The following is a 14126-nucleotide window of genomic DNA, read 5'->3' as shown; positions in this document are numbered from 1 at the left end:
ATGTTACCTGTGGTCACTCACCTGAGCCCTAATCCAGGAAGCAGATTCACTAAAACAGAGTTTAAAAACAAACTCTGCTGGTCTCAGTTCAGCAACCAGAGTCGTAGGTTCACCCTGAGTGACAGACCGCCATCATCAGTGGAGCTCAGATACCAGGATACTGTTGTGATCGCAGAATGAATAAAGTTTGATTCAAATCCGTCTGTGGCCACCTTCAAGATCAGATGAAGCTGAATCCTGACCTTTGACCTTAAATCTAACAATCTGATCAGGTCATTGACGGCAACAGACTCAACATCTGTTCAAGACAGCTGAACAGCCTCATGGCAAATGCTACGCTAATGTTTCTACTGTCATCTAATGCCAGCTTCACTCACAGAGCAGTTAAAGGTCAGAGGTCAGCCACAGTTTCACATCGATAAACCTATAGTGTGAAGAGAAATGTTTTTGGTTACAAACGTGAAGAAGAGTTCACCGATCTGAGTCATTACCTGTTACCATGGTAATATTAGCAAACTCAGTTTTAGCTGAACTTGCTTCCTATAAAAGGACTCTGGGCTCTGACTGGCTACAGAGGAAGCAGACAGCAGTGGGCGGGGTTTAAATGTTTATTGATTATTACCATCAGGATGGAAAACAAAACAAAAGAAAAATATTAAAAACAAAACAAAAAAAAAACCCAGCTGTGATGACATGACAGGAAGGAAGTGTCAGGGGGCGGGGTTTCAGGGCACCAGCAGTCCGTTTCAGCCAACAGGAGGATGGGGAGAGAGGCGGAGCTAAACTGAAGGTCTGTCATTGCCTAGGAACAGTACGCCTCTGGCCAATCAAAACAGGGGAGGGACTGGCTCAAGCCAGGGTTGGGGCGGAGCCAAAGGGCGTGGTTAAAGAACGTCATCACTCTCGGCCGTGTGGAGCTGCGTGTCGTCGGCGTCTGTCATGATGCTGCTGTCCTGACTGTCGTCCACCTCGGCTGCTGGAGGGAGACAGGTTAGACCTTTTTTTTTTTTTTTTACAAATGAACTCGGAATAAGCTGACAACAGAATTCAATAAGTAACGTTTCCAGAAGAACGTGAAAGATCAAAATGAATCTGGATAATGTGTGTGTGCTAAAATAATGAACGGTTAGAAAGATATCAGCACATTTCAAACTAGTGACTGCAGAAGCAGAAGGCTTCTGACTGTATCACGTTCTCAGGCCTGAGACCGCTCCTGCTGCTCTGCTCTCACTTGGCTGCGTTCAGCCACGCTTCCGTCGTTGCTCATCAGTTCCCGGCTCACTCACACGCTCTGCTCAACATCCCATCTTGAGCCACGCAGTAGTTACTCATCTCTTATATTTATTTATCAATCACAGCTAGCTTGGTGTGGCTTGTGTTACAGTTCATTTGTCAAATGCTTCATGTCAAAATGTGTGTAAACAATCGTGTTGCTAGGCACCCGCCGGGCCGCAGCAGCAGTTTTTCATTTCTGTGGGGTGGAAATGACGTCCTCGATGCTTCCAGGTACAAGTGTTTTCTTTCGCGTTTGATCCACACACTCCAAAATTCAGTATTTGTCAGAAAGCCCTGAAATATTTTATTTTAACAGAGATACAGAATATTTTAACCCTTGACGGACACACCGGCGTGTCCGCGTCACATGGCAACGCAGCCTCGCCAAGTCTCCGTTTCCACTTGTGTTGAAAATTCAAACTGTAAACCTGACTTGGTGTTGATTGGCCGAGTAAAACCAGAGTTACGGGGAAAAACGAGATTTTCTAAGGACAATACTCGGACATGGGCCCAGGTGGACAACAGGAGGAGGGATTAAGGTGTCAGGGCTGTGACCTGCCCTGCTGCCCTGTAATGGACAGGAACGACTTTTTGGCACAAATCAGTTGTGTGGCGTCCTATTGTGACAGCTTCTGTAACGGGTTTAAATACATGCGTGGCCGAGGCCCTTGCTGCGTTTTTACATCAAGTTTGTTGTTTGCAACATTTCTACACACATTTTAAATTTTCGTTTGTAATTCTGGAAATGATGTTAAACACGTTTACACTTTTCTGCTGTGAAAACATGTTTGTTCCGTGAAGTGGTGCCGAACACAGTGATTCTACAGAAGAATCAAACCCAGGACCACAGACGGTAAAACGCCATCAACTAAACATGAGTGTGGACTACTTCCTCTCTGCATATGACATCACCAAACAGTGGCAACAGTGCGTACCTTCGTCCTCAGGCAGGTATCTCTTGTCGATGGCTTCCTTGATCTGGTTGTTGGCTCCTTTAGGGTCCAGGTCCATCGCCCAGCTGAAGTTCATCAGAGCCAGGTGAGTCTGCCCCAGCTTCTTATACACCTGAGGTACAGGTGTCACAGTCATCAGAACATTTATTCATCACTCAGGAAACTACGGGCTGACAGTTGCTCCAAGGATTGCTCTGACTAGCTGCTTAATTTCTCTGCACACCTGAACAGCTTTCAGTGATGACAGCGTTTCTGATGACAAAAAGAGGTCCAAGGTCACACTTACCTTTCCAATGAGGAAGTAAACCAGCGACTCTTTAGGAACAATCTGCTTCAGCTCCTCCAATTCCTGCAGAGCCGCCTGCACACACACACACACACACACACAGAGAGATCAGAGAGGCAGACAGCACAACAGTACAAGGGTCTAACAGCAGGGGGCGCTGTCTAAGTGGCGTGTGGCCTCCTGCTGTTGTCTGAGGTTTTCATGCTCCTTTTTTCCCTGCTCGTTTACATTGCAGTGAATGCTGCTGTCGCTCCCTTTCTGATGCCGTCAACCAATGAGAACTCAGCGTGCAGTCCACGCATCATGCATAGAAGAAGCCACACGTGACCACGATGGAGAAACATCAAAGCTCCTTTAAAACTAATCTGAGGTCAGACGCCTGCGAACGTGGACGCTAAACCGCAGACTGCATCTGTCTCAGCCGCACGGTCGCTGAACCGGCCCGCCTGCAGTCCAGACCTCTGGCCAGCTGACAACATCTGGAGCATCATGTAAGAAACAACAGGACGAAGCAGAGCCAGGACTGCTGAACAGCTGGAATCCTCCATCAGAACATCACAGACTGATGTTAGAGAGGAAACACGGAGCTGTCCTACCTGCCCAGAGCATCCTTGTCAGATGCCTGAACCACCTCAGCTGGCTCCTTTTGATGTGGAGGAGCAGCGGTTCTACTCTGAGCCCCTCCCGGATGGCTAAACTTCTCATCCCATCTCTAAATGAGAGTCCAGCCACCCTTCAGAGGAAGCTCATTTCCACCGCTTGTATCCACAATCTCGTTCTTTCCATCATGACCTACAGCTTGTGACCATAGGTGAGGATAAGGACGTAGATACACTCAGCTCTCTGTTCACCACGACAGACAGGTATAGCGTCCGCGTCACTGCAGTACTAATCCATCTGTGGTTCTTCCGCTCCCTTCTATCAAACCCCAAGAGCCTGAGATACTTAAACTCCCCCACCTGGAGCAGGAGCTGTCCCTGAGTGGGCGCTGCACCCTTTCCTGGCTGAGGACCGTGCTGATTCTCATTCACGAGCTCATCAATTTATTAAAAGGATTCATTTTCTCAGTTTTAACATTTGAAATGTTTTTATGTTTCTGTATGAATAACATGACTTCACACAGACAAAGGTCAAAGGTCATGCTTTATGTAATCTGATTACAGAACAGGGTTAGAACAGAAGAGTATTGATCAGGGAGTCACTGGCTCTGGGTTTTAATCCACAGAGCACTTTGTGATGTCACACAGTTTCCTTCCGGTCAGCTTTCAGACCCTCAGTGTGTTTTCACACCAGCCGATTACATTCATCACAGTCAGTTCTGACAAGTATTGATTACCTTGTACTTGTCGTTGGCGAACAAGATGGAGGCTCTGTGGAACTTGCAGAGTGGGTTTTTGGGGTCGATACCGATCGCTCGGTTCAATGTTTCTAAGGCTGCATCAGACTTCTTCAGAGCATGCTGCACCTGACAACACACACACACACACACACACACACACACACACACACACACACACACACACACACAGCAGAGGGTCAGTGCTACGAGCTAACAGCTCATCTGTTGCAGTCATTGCACTTCATTAGTCTCACTGGTCAGAAACCGGTTGATGTTTATTTGTTTGTCTCCTATGCGGAGAAGCAGCAGGTGGAAGTAAGGCTCTCACGAGATGACTGCTCGCTTCACGCCCCAAACCAAAATGGAGGATGCTGTAAAGCGGCTCATGGTGTCGTGACATCCCTTTCACACAGAAATCTTGTAAACATCTAAAAAATTGGAACTGTAACGGTTCATTCTGCACGTGCTCAGGTGCGCCTCCAGTGGGCGTGTGAAAACTTACCACTCCGATGTGGCAGAGCAGCACGGAGCTCTGAGGGTTGATGCTCAGGGCTTTCTTAAAGTGGATCTCAGCCAAGTTAAACTTCTCCTGTTTGTAGTAAATCATTCCCAGACCATACCTGCGCGCGCACACACACACACACACACAATGAAGAAGATGAAAAACGATCATTACGGGTTTTTAAGAAAAAAAAATAAAATAAAATTGGTGTCAGTGTCTATGAGTGTGGAGCAGGAGTGCGGCCCACAGACAGCCCACTATGATGTTCAAGAAATATCTGCGTTTTTTTTAAATGATGAAGAAAAAGCTGCTGTGACAATAAAAACACGTTGTGTTACCTCACTGAGTAAGACTGTCGTTTAACTGTAGTCGTAAGAAAAAGAAAAATATCTGCGTGTGTTTGTGGTGAGCAGCAGGTCAAAGTTCATCATGTTCAGGCCTGTGGACCTGTGCGCACACAAAAACTTTGTATACAGTTGATTTTATGTAACAGTCAACACTGAACTGTAACTTTACTCTTTTACTCTGTGTTTTCATAACTTCTAACACGAGGTTTAAGTTTGAGACCTTTTGTGCTCCACTCTGGAAAACGACGACGGTGTAGGTTCTGCTCTCAGCAGTAAAGCTGCTCACATTCTCACTGGTTTCTTCCCACATGTCTCTCTGCGTACCTTGTCTGTACCACTACACTTGCTGTCTCAGCATCTGCTTGTTTCTAAAGAGGCTACACCTATCAGGGAGAGCAGGGCCCCGTGGTGGAACCTATGTACTGTCAGTGGGCGTGGTCAATGTGGAGGCGGTATCAGTGTACCAGGCATTGTAGTGTCTGTTGTTGACTCTTATGGCGTTCCTGAAGCAGGCGAGCGCTCGGTCCAGCTCCTCTGTCAGAACGAACTCATGACCCAGCAGAGTGTACGCATACGCGAAGCCCGGGTCCACCTGAGACGGGTACAGAGAGGGAGGGGCATCAGCTGACCCAGAACACAAAACCATTTCTGTACAGGTGAGGTGGCCCCAGCTGACCAGAGACCTTCTTCCCAGAATCAGTGCTTGGTAACCGTGGCATACCTGGATGGCTCTCTGGAAGAACTTGATGGCGATGTCGTGCTCTCTCTGCAGGCTGAAACAGTTTCCTGCTACACACCAGGCCTGTAGACACACACACAGTACATGTGTCTCAGTGTCACACAATCAGTGGGTTTCTGACCTGGACAGGTGAGCTCCTTACCTCGGGACAGTTCTTGTCCATGTCGGTCAGGTCTTTGGACAGCGCCGACAGGGCGACGTCTTTCTGCAGGTGCCACAGCGTGGTCGAGTAAATCTCCATCCCCTCCACTCTGTACGACTCGATCCTGCGCACCTCGCTGAACATACGCTCCGCCTACAAACACACATTGTCATGACAACGGACAAGCACCAGCAGTATCCAAATGAGGCTTCACCTGGACTGGAGGCAGTCTGCAGGTGCGCCATGAGATGACCACAAAGACACCGCCCCCTTCCTTATTTTTTCCCTCCCCATGTCTGTGACACAGATACGTTTCAGATAAAACTGAGTCCAGTGCCAGTGGTGCTAGTACAACCAATCTGAACACACCTGCCCTGTGTGCAAAGGTAACCGCCTCTGCTGTTAAATCACGATGAGACCACGTCAGCACGTCACACCACCATCTAAAGACAAAGTGGGGTGGTCTGAAAAATTGACGGAGACATTTCTACAGTCAGACGTGGTGGTGTGACGGTCTGGGGCTGCTGCAGCACCTGGACCACTCTCTGCCAGAATGTCCAGCCATCAGTTCACACCCTGAAGCTCAAGAGCACTTGGGCAGCAGGATGGTGATCTGAAACACACCAGCAACTCCACCTCTGATTGGCTCTCCAAAGAATCTGAACTCAAACAATCGATCACTGACAGTCATCAGGTCAGGGAAGTTACTTTTGCACAGCACTGTGTATAGGTGAGTCGCAACCAATGTTCCCTCTGATGTTTCATGTGTCTGAACACACAAACTCCCTGAGTGGACACTTGGACCACAGTGAGCAACAGCAGACGTGTTACATGGTTTATTAAAATAATCAAATTACAGCATTTACATTTATGTTAGACTACTTTTAATTAACTGCTTTAGCCCACTTACAATGAAAATTAAAAAAAAATCTTGTTCATGACCTGTGTAGATGTTAACACTATTGGAAGTAAAAATAACTTGAACTCCAATTTTGAAAACACAACTTTCTTTTTTTTTTTTAAAGCTCTGACTTGTATTATGAGTCTGTGGTCTGGGAGAGAGTCTGTAACTCTGTCTGCAAAATACAGTAAATAATGACCAATGTTGGGCAATTAATTATATAGTTACTTCTTCAAAAAAGTAACTGAGTTATGCAAACAACAAAGTTTTTTGCAGCTGTTTACCTAAAAATGCAGCCAAGGCGTTTTTTAAACAAACATTTCAAACTATTTACAGAACAATCAGCTGTTCTGCATCAAATCTGATGCCACACAAATTATTTGTGCCGCTCCAAAAATAATTTCTGTCCACTATGAGATGAAGGAGAACAACAGCCTGATACCTGCAGGCCTGACAGCAGCAGATGTTCACTGCTGTAACACCTGTAACACTCAGCAGGCGCCTCATTGTTCTGACACACAACAAAACTACACTACACACTGACTACACAAGATTTGCGTTAAACGTCGCAAATCTCTCACATCTCAAACACGCCGTCACTCCTAAAACTTCCCCCTTCCTAAACAACTAAATGTCATGTTGCCATATCATTTTTTGATTGGTCCACATGGTACATTTTTCCACCAATAGGAAAGGGCTGGGGTTTTTGGTGTTGTTTTTGCTCACAGGCTTTCGAGCGTTTTCCTTATAAAACGCGTTTTTACCGTTTCTTCCGCAGTAAATATAAACAACGACAGTATTCAGGAAGAAAACAAACATTGCAGATATTTTTATCATAACTCTGGTTTTACGTGGCCGATCAACACAATTTAAAAACTGGTATAAAGTCCACACTTTGTCCGTCAGTTGTTCCGTCTGTCCTGCTCACATCTCCAATGGTTGTACACGTTGTCATTAACGTGGCTTCACTCCACATCAGCTTTGCTCGCTAAAACACCGGTGTCGGCACATAAGGACACTGTCAGAGCCTGTCAACCGCGCTGATTAGCTGCGTATATACAAATGTGAATCGCATCGTTGGCTGGACTATGGGATAAGGTGGCATCGTTCTGATCCCATACGGGAGCAGCCAGTCACTGACTAACACTGTAAAACAGAATTGTTAACGTTTTAATTTTAATTTCAATTCAGGTTAGATTGTTTTTTTTTTGTGCGCAACGCAGATTTTCTGTGTGCAGAGACCGTGCTAGCAGTGCGCAATTGCGCACACGCACAGCTTGGAGGGACCATTGGTCAGAACCTCACGATCACGCCACCTAAAGGAAAGAAGAAAAAAAAGAAAAGAAAAAAAGAGTGTGTGCGCGTTACCTGTGTGTACTCGGCCAGCTCGAAGTAGCCCTTGCCGATGTGCGTGAGGACCCAGCCGGTGTTGTAGTGCTGGGGGGGCAGCGAGGTCAGGATGTTTATGGCTTCTCTACAATTGTACGAGCACAGCGCCAGGTAGCCCCGTCCCAGTTCCCGTAGCAACGCCATTATGCTGTCTGAAAACATAACAGGTGCGTCACATAAACTGTACTTACTGCATTGATTACAGCAGCCCTGGAGGAGGCGGAGCCTGGAGGCATACCTGCAGCGGCCCTCTGGTACTGTGGGATCTTTGTCTCAGGTAGACTCAGGCTGGGATCCAGTCTCAGGATGTCCAGGCTCTCGTTCAGGTTGGTGCTGTTGGACGTTTTCGCCGATTTACACTTCGTCTTCCTGTTCGGGATCTTTGTCGGGAACTTCATCTTCAGCTTCTTGCTGTTCTCCTGCAGAGAGGAGAAGGACAGTCAGGAGGAAGGCTGGAGGCACCAAACAGGTGCTACTACAGCATGTAGTGGTTAGATTTAACTTACTACTACAGTGAGTACTACAGTGAGTACCTTGGCAGTAGAGCTGGCGCTTGTAAACAATCTGGAGCTTCTTCTGGGCTGAACATTTGGCGGCCCCGACATGCTGGGACTGAGGACCTGAGGAGAGCCACTGAGACACAGACAGGTGATCAGAGGTGGACACACTGGTACCTGCAAGTCCATCAGAGGTGGTAAAGTGAAATTACGAGTCATCATATACAATTTTCAGCTTCTCATCTTCCTCCTGAAGATCACCTAAAGAAGATCAAAGCAGCTGAAGGGCCGACACGTTTGGATCATCGGGCAGTCGGAACTGATCCCTTATGTGCAGCAGGTCCTGTGATTGGCTGCCATAGTTACCTGCTGTGAGGTGCAGAGGTCTGCGATTGGTTGAAGGGGATGGGGAGAACGTCTCTGCTGTTACCGCTCTGACTGAAGACAGACTTGGACTGACTGATTCTGGAAACAGCCTGAGACGGAGAGACAGGTACAGGTGAGCAGAGGAAGAGGGGTGGATATCATCCTACGGCTAGGGACTGTTTGTGTTTCTCATAGGGAATGATGTAACTTCCTGTGAGGTGAACAGGAAGTGTTTAACCTGTACTAGCCTTGTTGTGAACATTACTGGGGTCAAGCAGAAAAACTGAAACATGTCATTTTTGTCATTTATTTCAGAACCACTGAGTTAGGATTAAGGTCAAAGGTGTTGACAGGAAGTGCCTTATTTTGAAATGCAGTGTTAAGTGCGAGCCATTTGATGATGTTATGAAGGTTACGTGTGAAGTATGACAGTAATGTGCTTCTTGTTTGTCACATCTCTGTTATTATTCAAAGCTTCGACATAGCTGACTGGTGACCAGCAGGGGGCGACTCCTGTCTGTTACATGAGCAAACATCTTCCTGATTGGCTCTTTTCAGCTCCAGAACTCAAAGGTGAAATCACAGACACTCCTGTCTGTTTGTGTGTGTCTGTGCTGTTACCTTCTTGCTGGGGGCTGTAGTTTGTGTTTCCATAGTGGATGAATAGTTCTGTAGATATGTGGGGTCTCCTGGGCTGGGCTCCAAGGGCAGGATGCCAAAGCTACACACACACACACACACACACACACAGTTTGTAAACACACTTCCAGCTGCAAAGGTAAGACTCCAACTCACCTGTGCAGGTGTTGTACTCACCTTGGCGTTAGTGGGCTGAGGGCTGCAGGACCTCCAAGTAAACTCCGCCCACTCTTGGGCTTGTTCTGTTTAGCTAAAAGTGAGCCAGCTGACGCCATAGAAACCGTGTTCCCCAATAAGGAGCCGGTGTCTGGAGAGATGAGGGAGGAGTCGATGTAGGAGACGGACAAATCAGACGCCAGCTTTCCGTTTGACGATTCCAGATTCAGACGATTCAACTCCTAAAAAACAAAAACGCTGTCAGCTGCTCGTGGGTCAAAGCTCAAACAGCTGCACTGCAGGTGCATTTGTCTTGCTCACCAGCGTGTCCTGTGGTGTCTCCATGAGGGCGGTGTCTAATCTATGGGAGGAGTTCTGGGCAGGGCTTACAGATGGTGGAGGTGGGGCAATGGAGCAGTTCTGTAGCGAGGACAACCTGAACACCTGATCTGGGTCTGGTTTCTCTCCTAAAACACAAAGCATCAAGTGTAATTGAAGTCACGTGGAGCCTGACAGTGCTCATGACTCCACAGGAGGATGTGTGCGTTACCTAGGTGACAGAGGTTCTGGAAAGGCGACCAGAGGAACGGGTTGAGAGTTAGACTCCTCTGAAAACAATCAGCACCTTTGGCAATACGATCTGTCTTACTGCTCACAGAGAGAGAGAGAGAGAGAGAGAGACAGGTGAGTCAGCAGAGCATCCTCACCTGTGGAGCGCAGGTGAGTTTGGTTCTTACCAGTAAATGTGCCCCAGTAAAGATAGCGTGAAAGAGGCGGAGTCTCCAAACTCTGTGATGATGTCATCCTGACTCTTCTGTTTGTTCAGCACACCACCAATCAGAACCTGCTCTCCTTCCGCCAGCCTGAGAGACAAAGAGGCGGGGTCAGAGAGGCGGGGTCCGAATGGACTCTATTTCCTGAAGTTTATCATTTCTGACTACTTTTACATTTACCTCTGTGTGTGTGTGTGTGTGTGTGTGTGTGGCCATGTGTTCTTACTTGCTGAGCTCCACGCAGCACTTTGCCAGCAGGAATCGAACCTGTGGCGTGGAGCAACTGTGAGCCTTCAGCAGCCGGTAGGCTTTGTAGGGCTTCCCCGAGCGATAATAACATGTGGCCAACAGATAAAGCGCCTCCTCTGACCTCACTGACACACACAGGTGAGACACACGGGTGAAAAACAGGTACTGACAGGAGTGTATGTGGACACACAGACAGGTGTTACCTTCAGCGTAGAGCCTCTCTGCGAGGAAAACAGCGTCCAGGTAGGCGTAGTGGTTCAGAGCCTGCCACACTGCAGCCTGACAGAGACAGACAGGTGAGGCGCAGCTGGGAGGGGCAAGTCATCTTACAACAGGTCACATGATAAACTGTCGGGGTCCACAGCAATGCGCTGGCCTCAGGTGTGCCCGACATTCATTTGACTCTTTATGAGCTCATTGGTACCAGAGGCACTGAATCGAAGACTCGCGTCATCACTGCCATGGTGGATCATGGAGCTCGCTGAAGTTAGCTTCCTGAAGTTAGCCACGTATGCTAGATGAGCATACCACATAACATTAACTTGTCGGCCACTCTGGACATGTAATAATCCTGAAACAGTGAAAAACCTGCTAAACATGTAGATGTAGCTAGGGCTGGGTGATATGGCTTAAAATCCATATCGCGGTATAATTTGAAGCATATGCGGTAACAATACATGTTGCATATATTATTTTCTTCTGTATAACGTATTTTACACACTATAAGGCACAATTAAAATCCTTTCTCAAAAATTGACAGTGCGCCTTTTCTATGAATTCTGGCTGTGCTTACTGACCTTGAACCGAATTTATGTGGTACACGGCGCTTTAAAATCTGTCAAAAATGTTTCAGTCCGACTTTGGTAAGCTATGAAGCCGCACGCTTGAGGATTGTCGGAGCATTACGGCTGCCGTAGTCAGGTCCCAAAGTCAAACGAAAACTGCGGCATCACTGAGAGTTAAAAACTGTCTAAATTCTTTCATCTTTAATAAAATGATCAGCGTTGCTGCTTTACCAGGTGTAACAATTAAGTTTAACATCCAGGCATCCATGAAAACAGAATTTATTAAATTTAACAGAGTTAGAAGTTTAGCTCGCTAGTTTCCACCTAAGCATGATATAGCATGTTCTGACTGAGAGATTTCTGAAAAAATTCAAACGTACAGCTCTGCTGTCACTTCCAACATAAATGAAGACAGAAAACTAAACAGCAGTGACGTTTGTAGGGTTACTGAAGTTGGGCTAGCTGGTATATAATGATGTGCTACGTGATCGCTAGCGACACAGCTATGTTAGCATAACATAAACACAGTGAAGCTGGAGGATGAACGCTAACATTTTTCCACTCGATAAAAGTTAACGTGAAGGTTCTCATGGTTAGAGACAAATGCAATCGCATGGCAGGATGCTGTAAACGGACCAAACTTCAGTCAGAACAACTGAGATAATCCATCCACAATACGAGGTTAGTCATTAATATACTGCAACAACATGGGAATAGAGCAGCTGCCAGAGAATTCAACATTAATGAATCAATGGTAGGAAGTGGAGGAAGCGCAGTAATTTGCAGATGATGTTGTTTGCAGACGCTGCAATGCTTTCGACCAAAACAGGCGCAGCTCGATGACACCATCAACATACGCTATCGCGTATATAGTCAAACTCTCTACCGTTGGCCAAATTTATATCGTTTCTACCGTATACGTTTATACCGCTCACGCCTAGATGTAGCTAAAGTAAATAAACAAGTGTAAATACGCTGTCGCAACAAGCATCTTGCTCACTATGTGGAGCAAGACTTTGTTCAGTGATGCTGTGGAGTGTATCCCTGCCCGACTTCATGTCACACAATTTTCACCACGTTACCGACAAACCCGCAAATGACAGTGGACGAGATATGAATTTTCATGCTTATCAGTCTTTTGTGTCATGATAACAAACCTCAGTTACCGGGTCAAGTGTCCACGCTCATTGCTCAGGTACTTATTTACCTGATTGTATGTTATTATTTCAAGAAGTTAACTAGGGTTGGACTTTAAAAAAAAAAAAAAAAAAAAAAGATTTCCTGATTCAAATCGATTTTAACTTGAATAACGCACTATCGAAGAATTAAATCCTGACATCGATTTTTAAATATAAATGTGTTTTGAAACTCCAGAATCAGCTTAAAGCTCACAAAAGAAAGACCAGGTCAACGATTCCACTAAAACGTGGAAACACGTTCACCTGACGGCACGGACACGGCGCTGAAAGCCGACGCCTCACAGGTTTCGTCTCCGACCAAGATAGCCTCCCGTGTCCCCCAGCTCTGTGGAGTGTTTTATACAGGGTCAAATTCAAGCACCTTTTAAGGTTCATTTTCAAGCACATTACCAAAAATAAATAAATAAAAAAAAATAGATGTTTCACGTCACATCACCTCAGTAAGACCATGTGAAATTTAAAGCAAAACACCCTAGGCTTAAACACCTTTGTTAAAAAGCAACTCAAAACACACATTTAGCTTAAAATTAAGATGTGGAAATACGAACAAATCAACTTGTTAGAGATATTCATCTCCTGTTGGAAAGAACAACCCAACAAAACAAGAGACCTGTACCAAACACCACAAAATAACACACAGTCAGGCCAGATGAAAGTCTTCTCAACAGATACTGATGCTTCTTTACTGCGTGACACTCAACATAAAACTGTAAGATGTTTAACTACACTGCTGTGTGTATTATTGTTGAAGTCCTAAATGATCACCTTGAAAGTGTTTGTGCTAATAACATCATGTATAGTAAACAGGCAGGGAGAAAAGCTCTGACTGGGAGGGGCTGTGGACACATGACTCACTCAGTTCATTCGACATAGGAGACTTTAAGAATTCACGAGCATCGAAAACCGGTTCATTTAATCTATCATCTGTAATATTATTATGTACAGCCATCATGTATCATCTCCCTTAAATAAGCAGGGAGCCTTAAAGTATGAAACATATGTGTCTCCTGATAGTGCCCAAAGGCCTCAGTGTGAGCTTGTTTCATGTGTAGGTGCTCACAATAAACACGTTTTGAATGAAGGCCGGGGAACTTCCGGAGCACAAAAACGTGTCAACTCTGTGCACGTATGAATCGTATTACCATTGTTTCCCCCTGAGGTGTTGCCAAAGACACAGAGTTACATAAATCACCATAACTAACTGCGTAGCGGCTGCTGTATTGCATCACACTCAGTGCACTTCAATCACTTGTCCAGTGAGTTTAATAGCTAGCAAAAAAATAATAATAACTTTAAAAATTAGCATGCGTAATGTAAACATACTCAAACACTCATTAAAACGGCAACCTGGAGTAATGTTAGTGCACCCACCCATGTTGGGGGGGGGGGAGAGAACTGACATGCAGAGGTGCAAGCAGCCCCAGGCGGACAAACTTGCGACTCATTTTATGTCTCTATGTGATAAGAAAAGTATTCAGACAGTTATTTGTGCTGAATGAAAAACAGTTTACAGCTGTTTTAAGCACCACAACCGAAATCTTTAAACCTTGAAAAGACATTAAAGTCCACGAATTTTCAAGGGTTTCAAG

General features: G+C 45.9%; 1 protein-coding gene across 1 annotated transcript; it reads right to left on the bottom strand.

Annotated features, from left to right (window-relative positions):
* Positions 1 to 594: 594 nt before the first annotated feature.
* cdc27 (cell division cycle 27) lies at positions 595 to 11016 on the bottom strand. Its single transcript, XM_042216082.1, has 20 exons — positions 10978 to 11016; positions 10757 to 10874; positions 10531 to 10678; positions 10269 to 10394; positions 10082 to 10179; positions 9853 to 9998; positions 9553 to 9773; positions 9358 to 9457; positions 8737 to 8846; positions 8407 to 8506; positions 8112 to 8292; positions 7853 to 8025; positions 5584 to 5736; positions 5424 to 5504; positions 5167 to 5294; positions 4356 to 4473; positions 3851 to 3979; positions 2515 to 2589; positions 2211 to 2340; positions 595 to 976 (listed from the first exon to the last, which is right to left on the bottom strand). The coding sequence occupies exons 1-20, from the start codon at positions 11014 to 11016 to the stop codon at positions 885 to 887; spliced, it is 2466 nt and encodes an 821-aa protein (XP_042072016.1). The 3' UTR covers positions 595 to 884.
* Between the last annotated feature and the right edge of the window lie 3110 nt (positions 11017 to 14126).

This window comes from Haplochromis burtoni, unplaced genomic scaffold (assembly GCF_018398535.1).
Source record: "Haplochromis burtoni strain Fernald_Lab_line unplaced genomic scaffold, NCSU_Asbu1 Contig_915, whole genome shotgun sequence".
NCBI classification, from domain to species: domain Eukaryota; kingdom Metazoa; phylum Chordata; class Actinopteri; order Cichliformes; family Cichlidae; genus Haplochromis; species Haplochromis burtoni.
This window is presented reverse-complemented; position numbering and strand designations above follow the sequence as displayed.

Coding starts and splice junctions, on each gene's coding strand:
- cdc27 (XM_042216082.1), bottom strand. CDS start 11,016: ATGGCAGTGATGACGCGAGTCTTCGATTCAGTGCCTCTG. Junction 5,737..7,852: donor AGCTGGCCGAGTACACACAG/GTAACGCGCACA, acceptor GTGTGTTTGTAG/GCGGAGCGTATGTTCAGCGA. Junction 2,341..2,514: donor TTTACTTCCTCATTGGAAAG/GTAAGTGTGACC, acceptor CCTGTACCTCAG/GTGTATAAGAAGCTGGGGCA.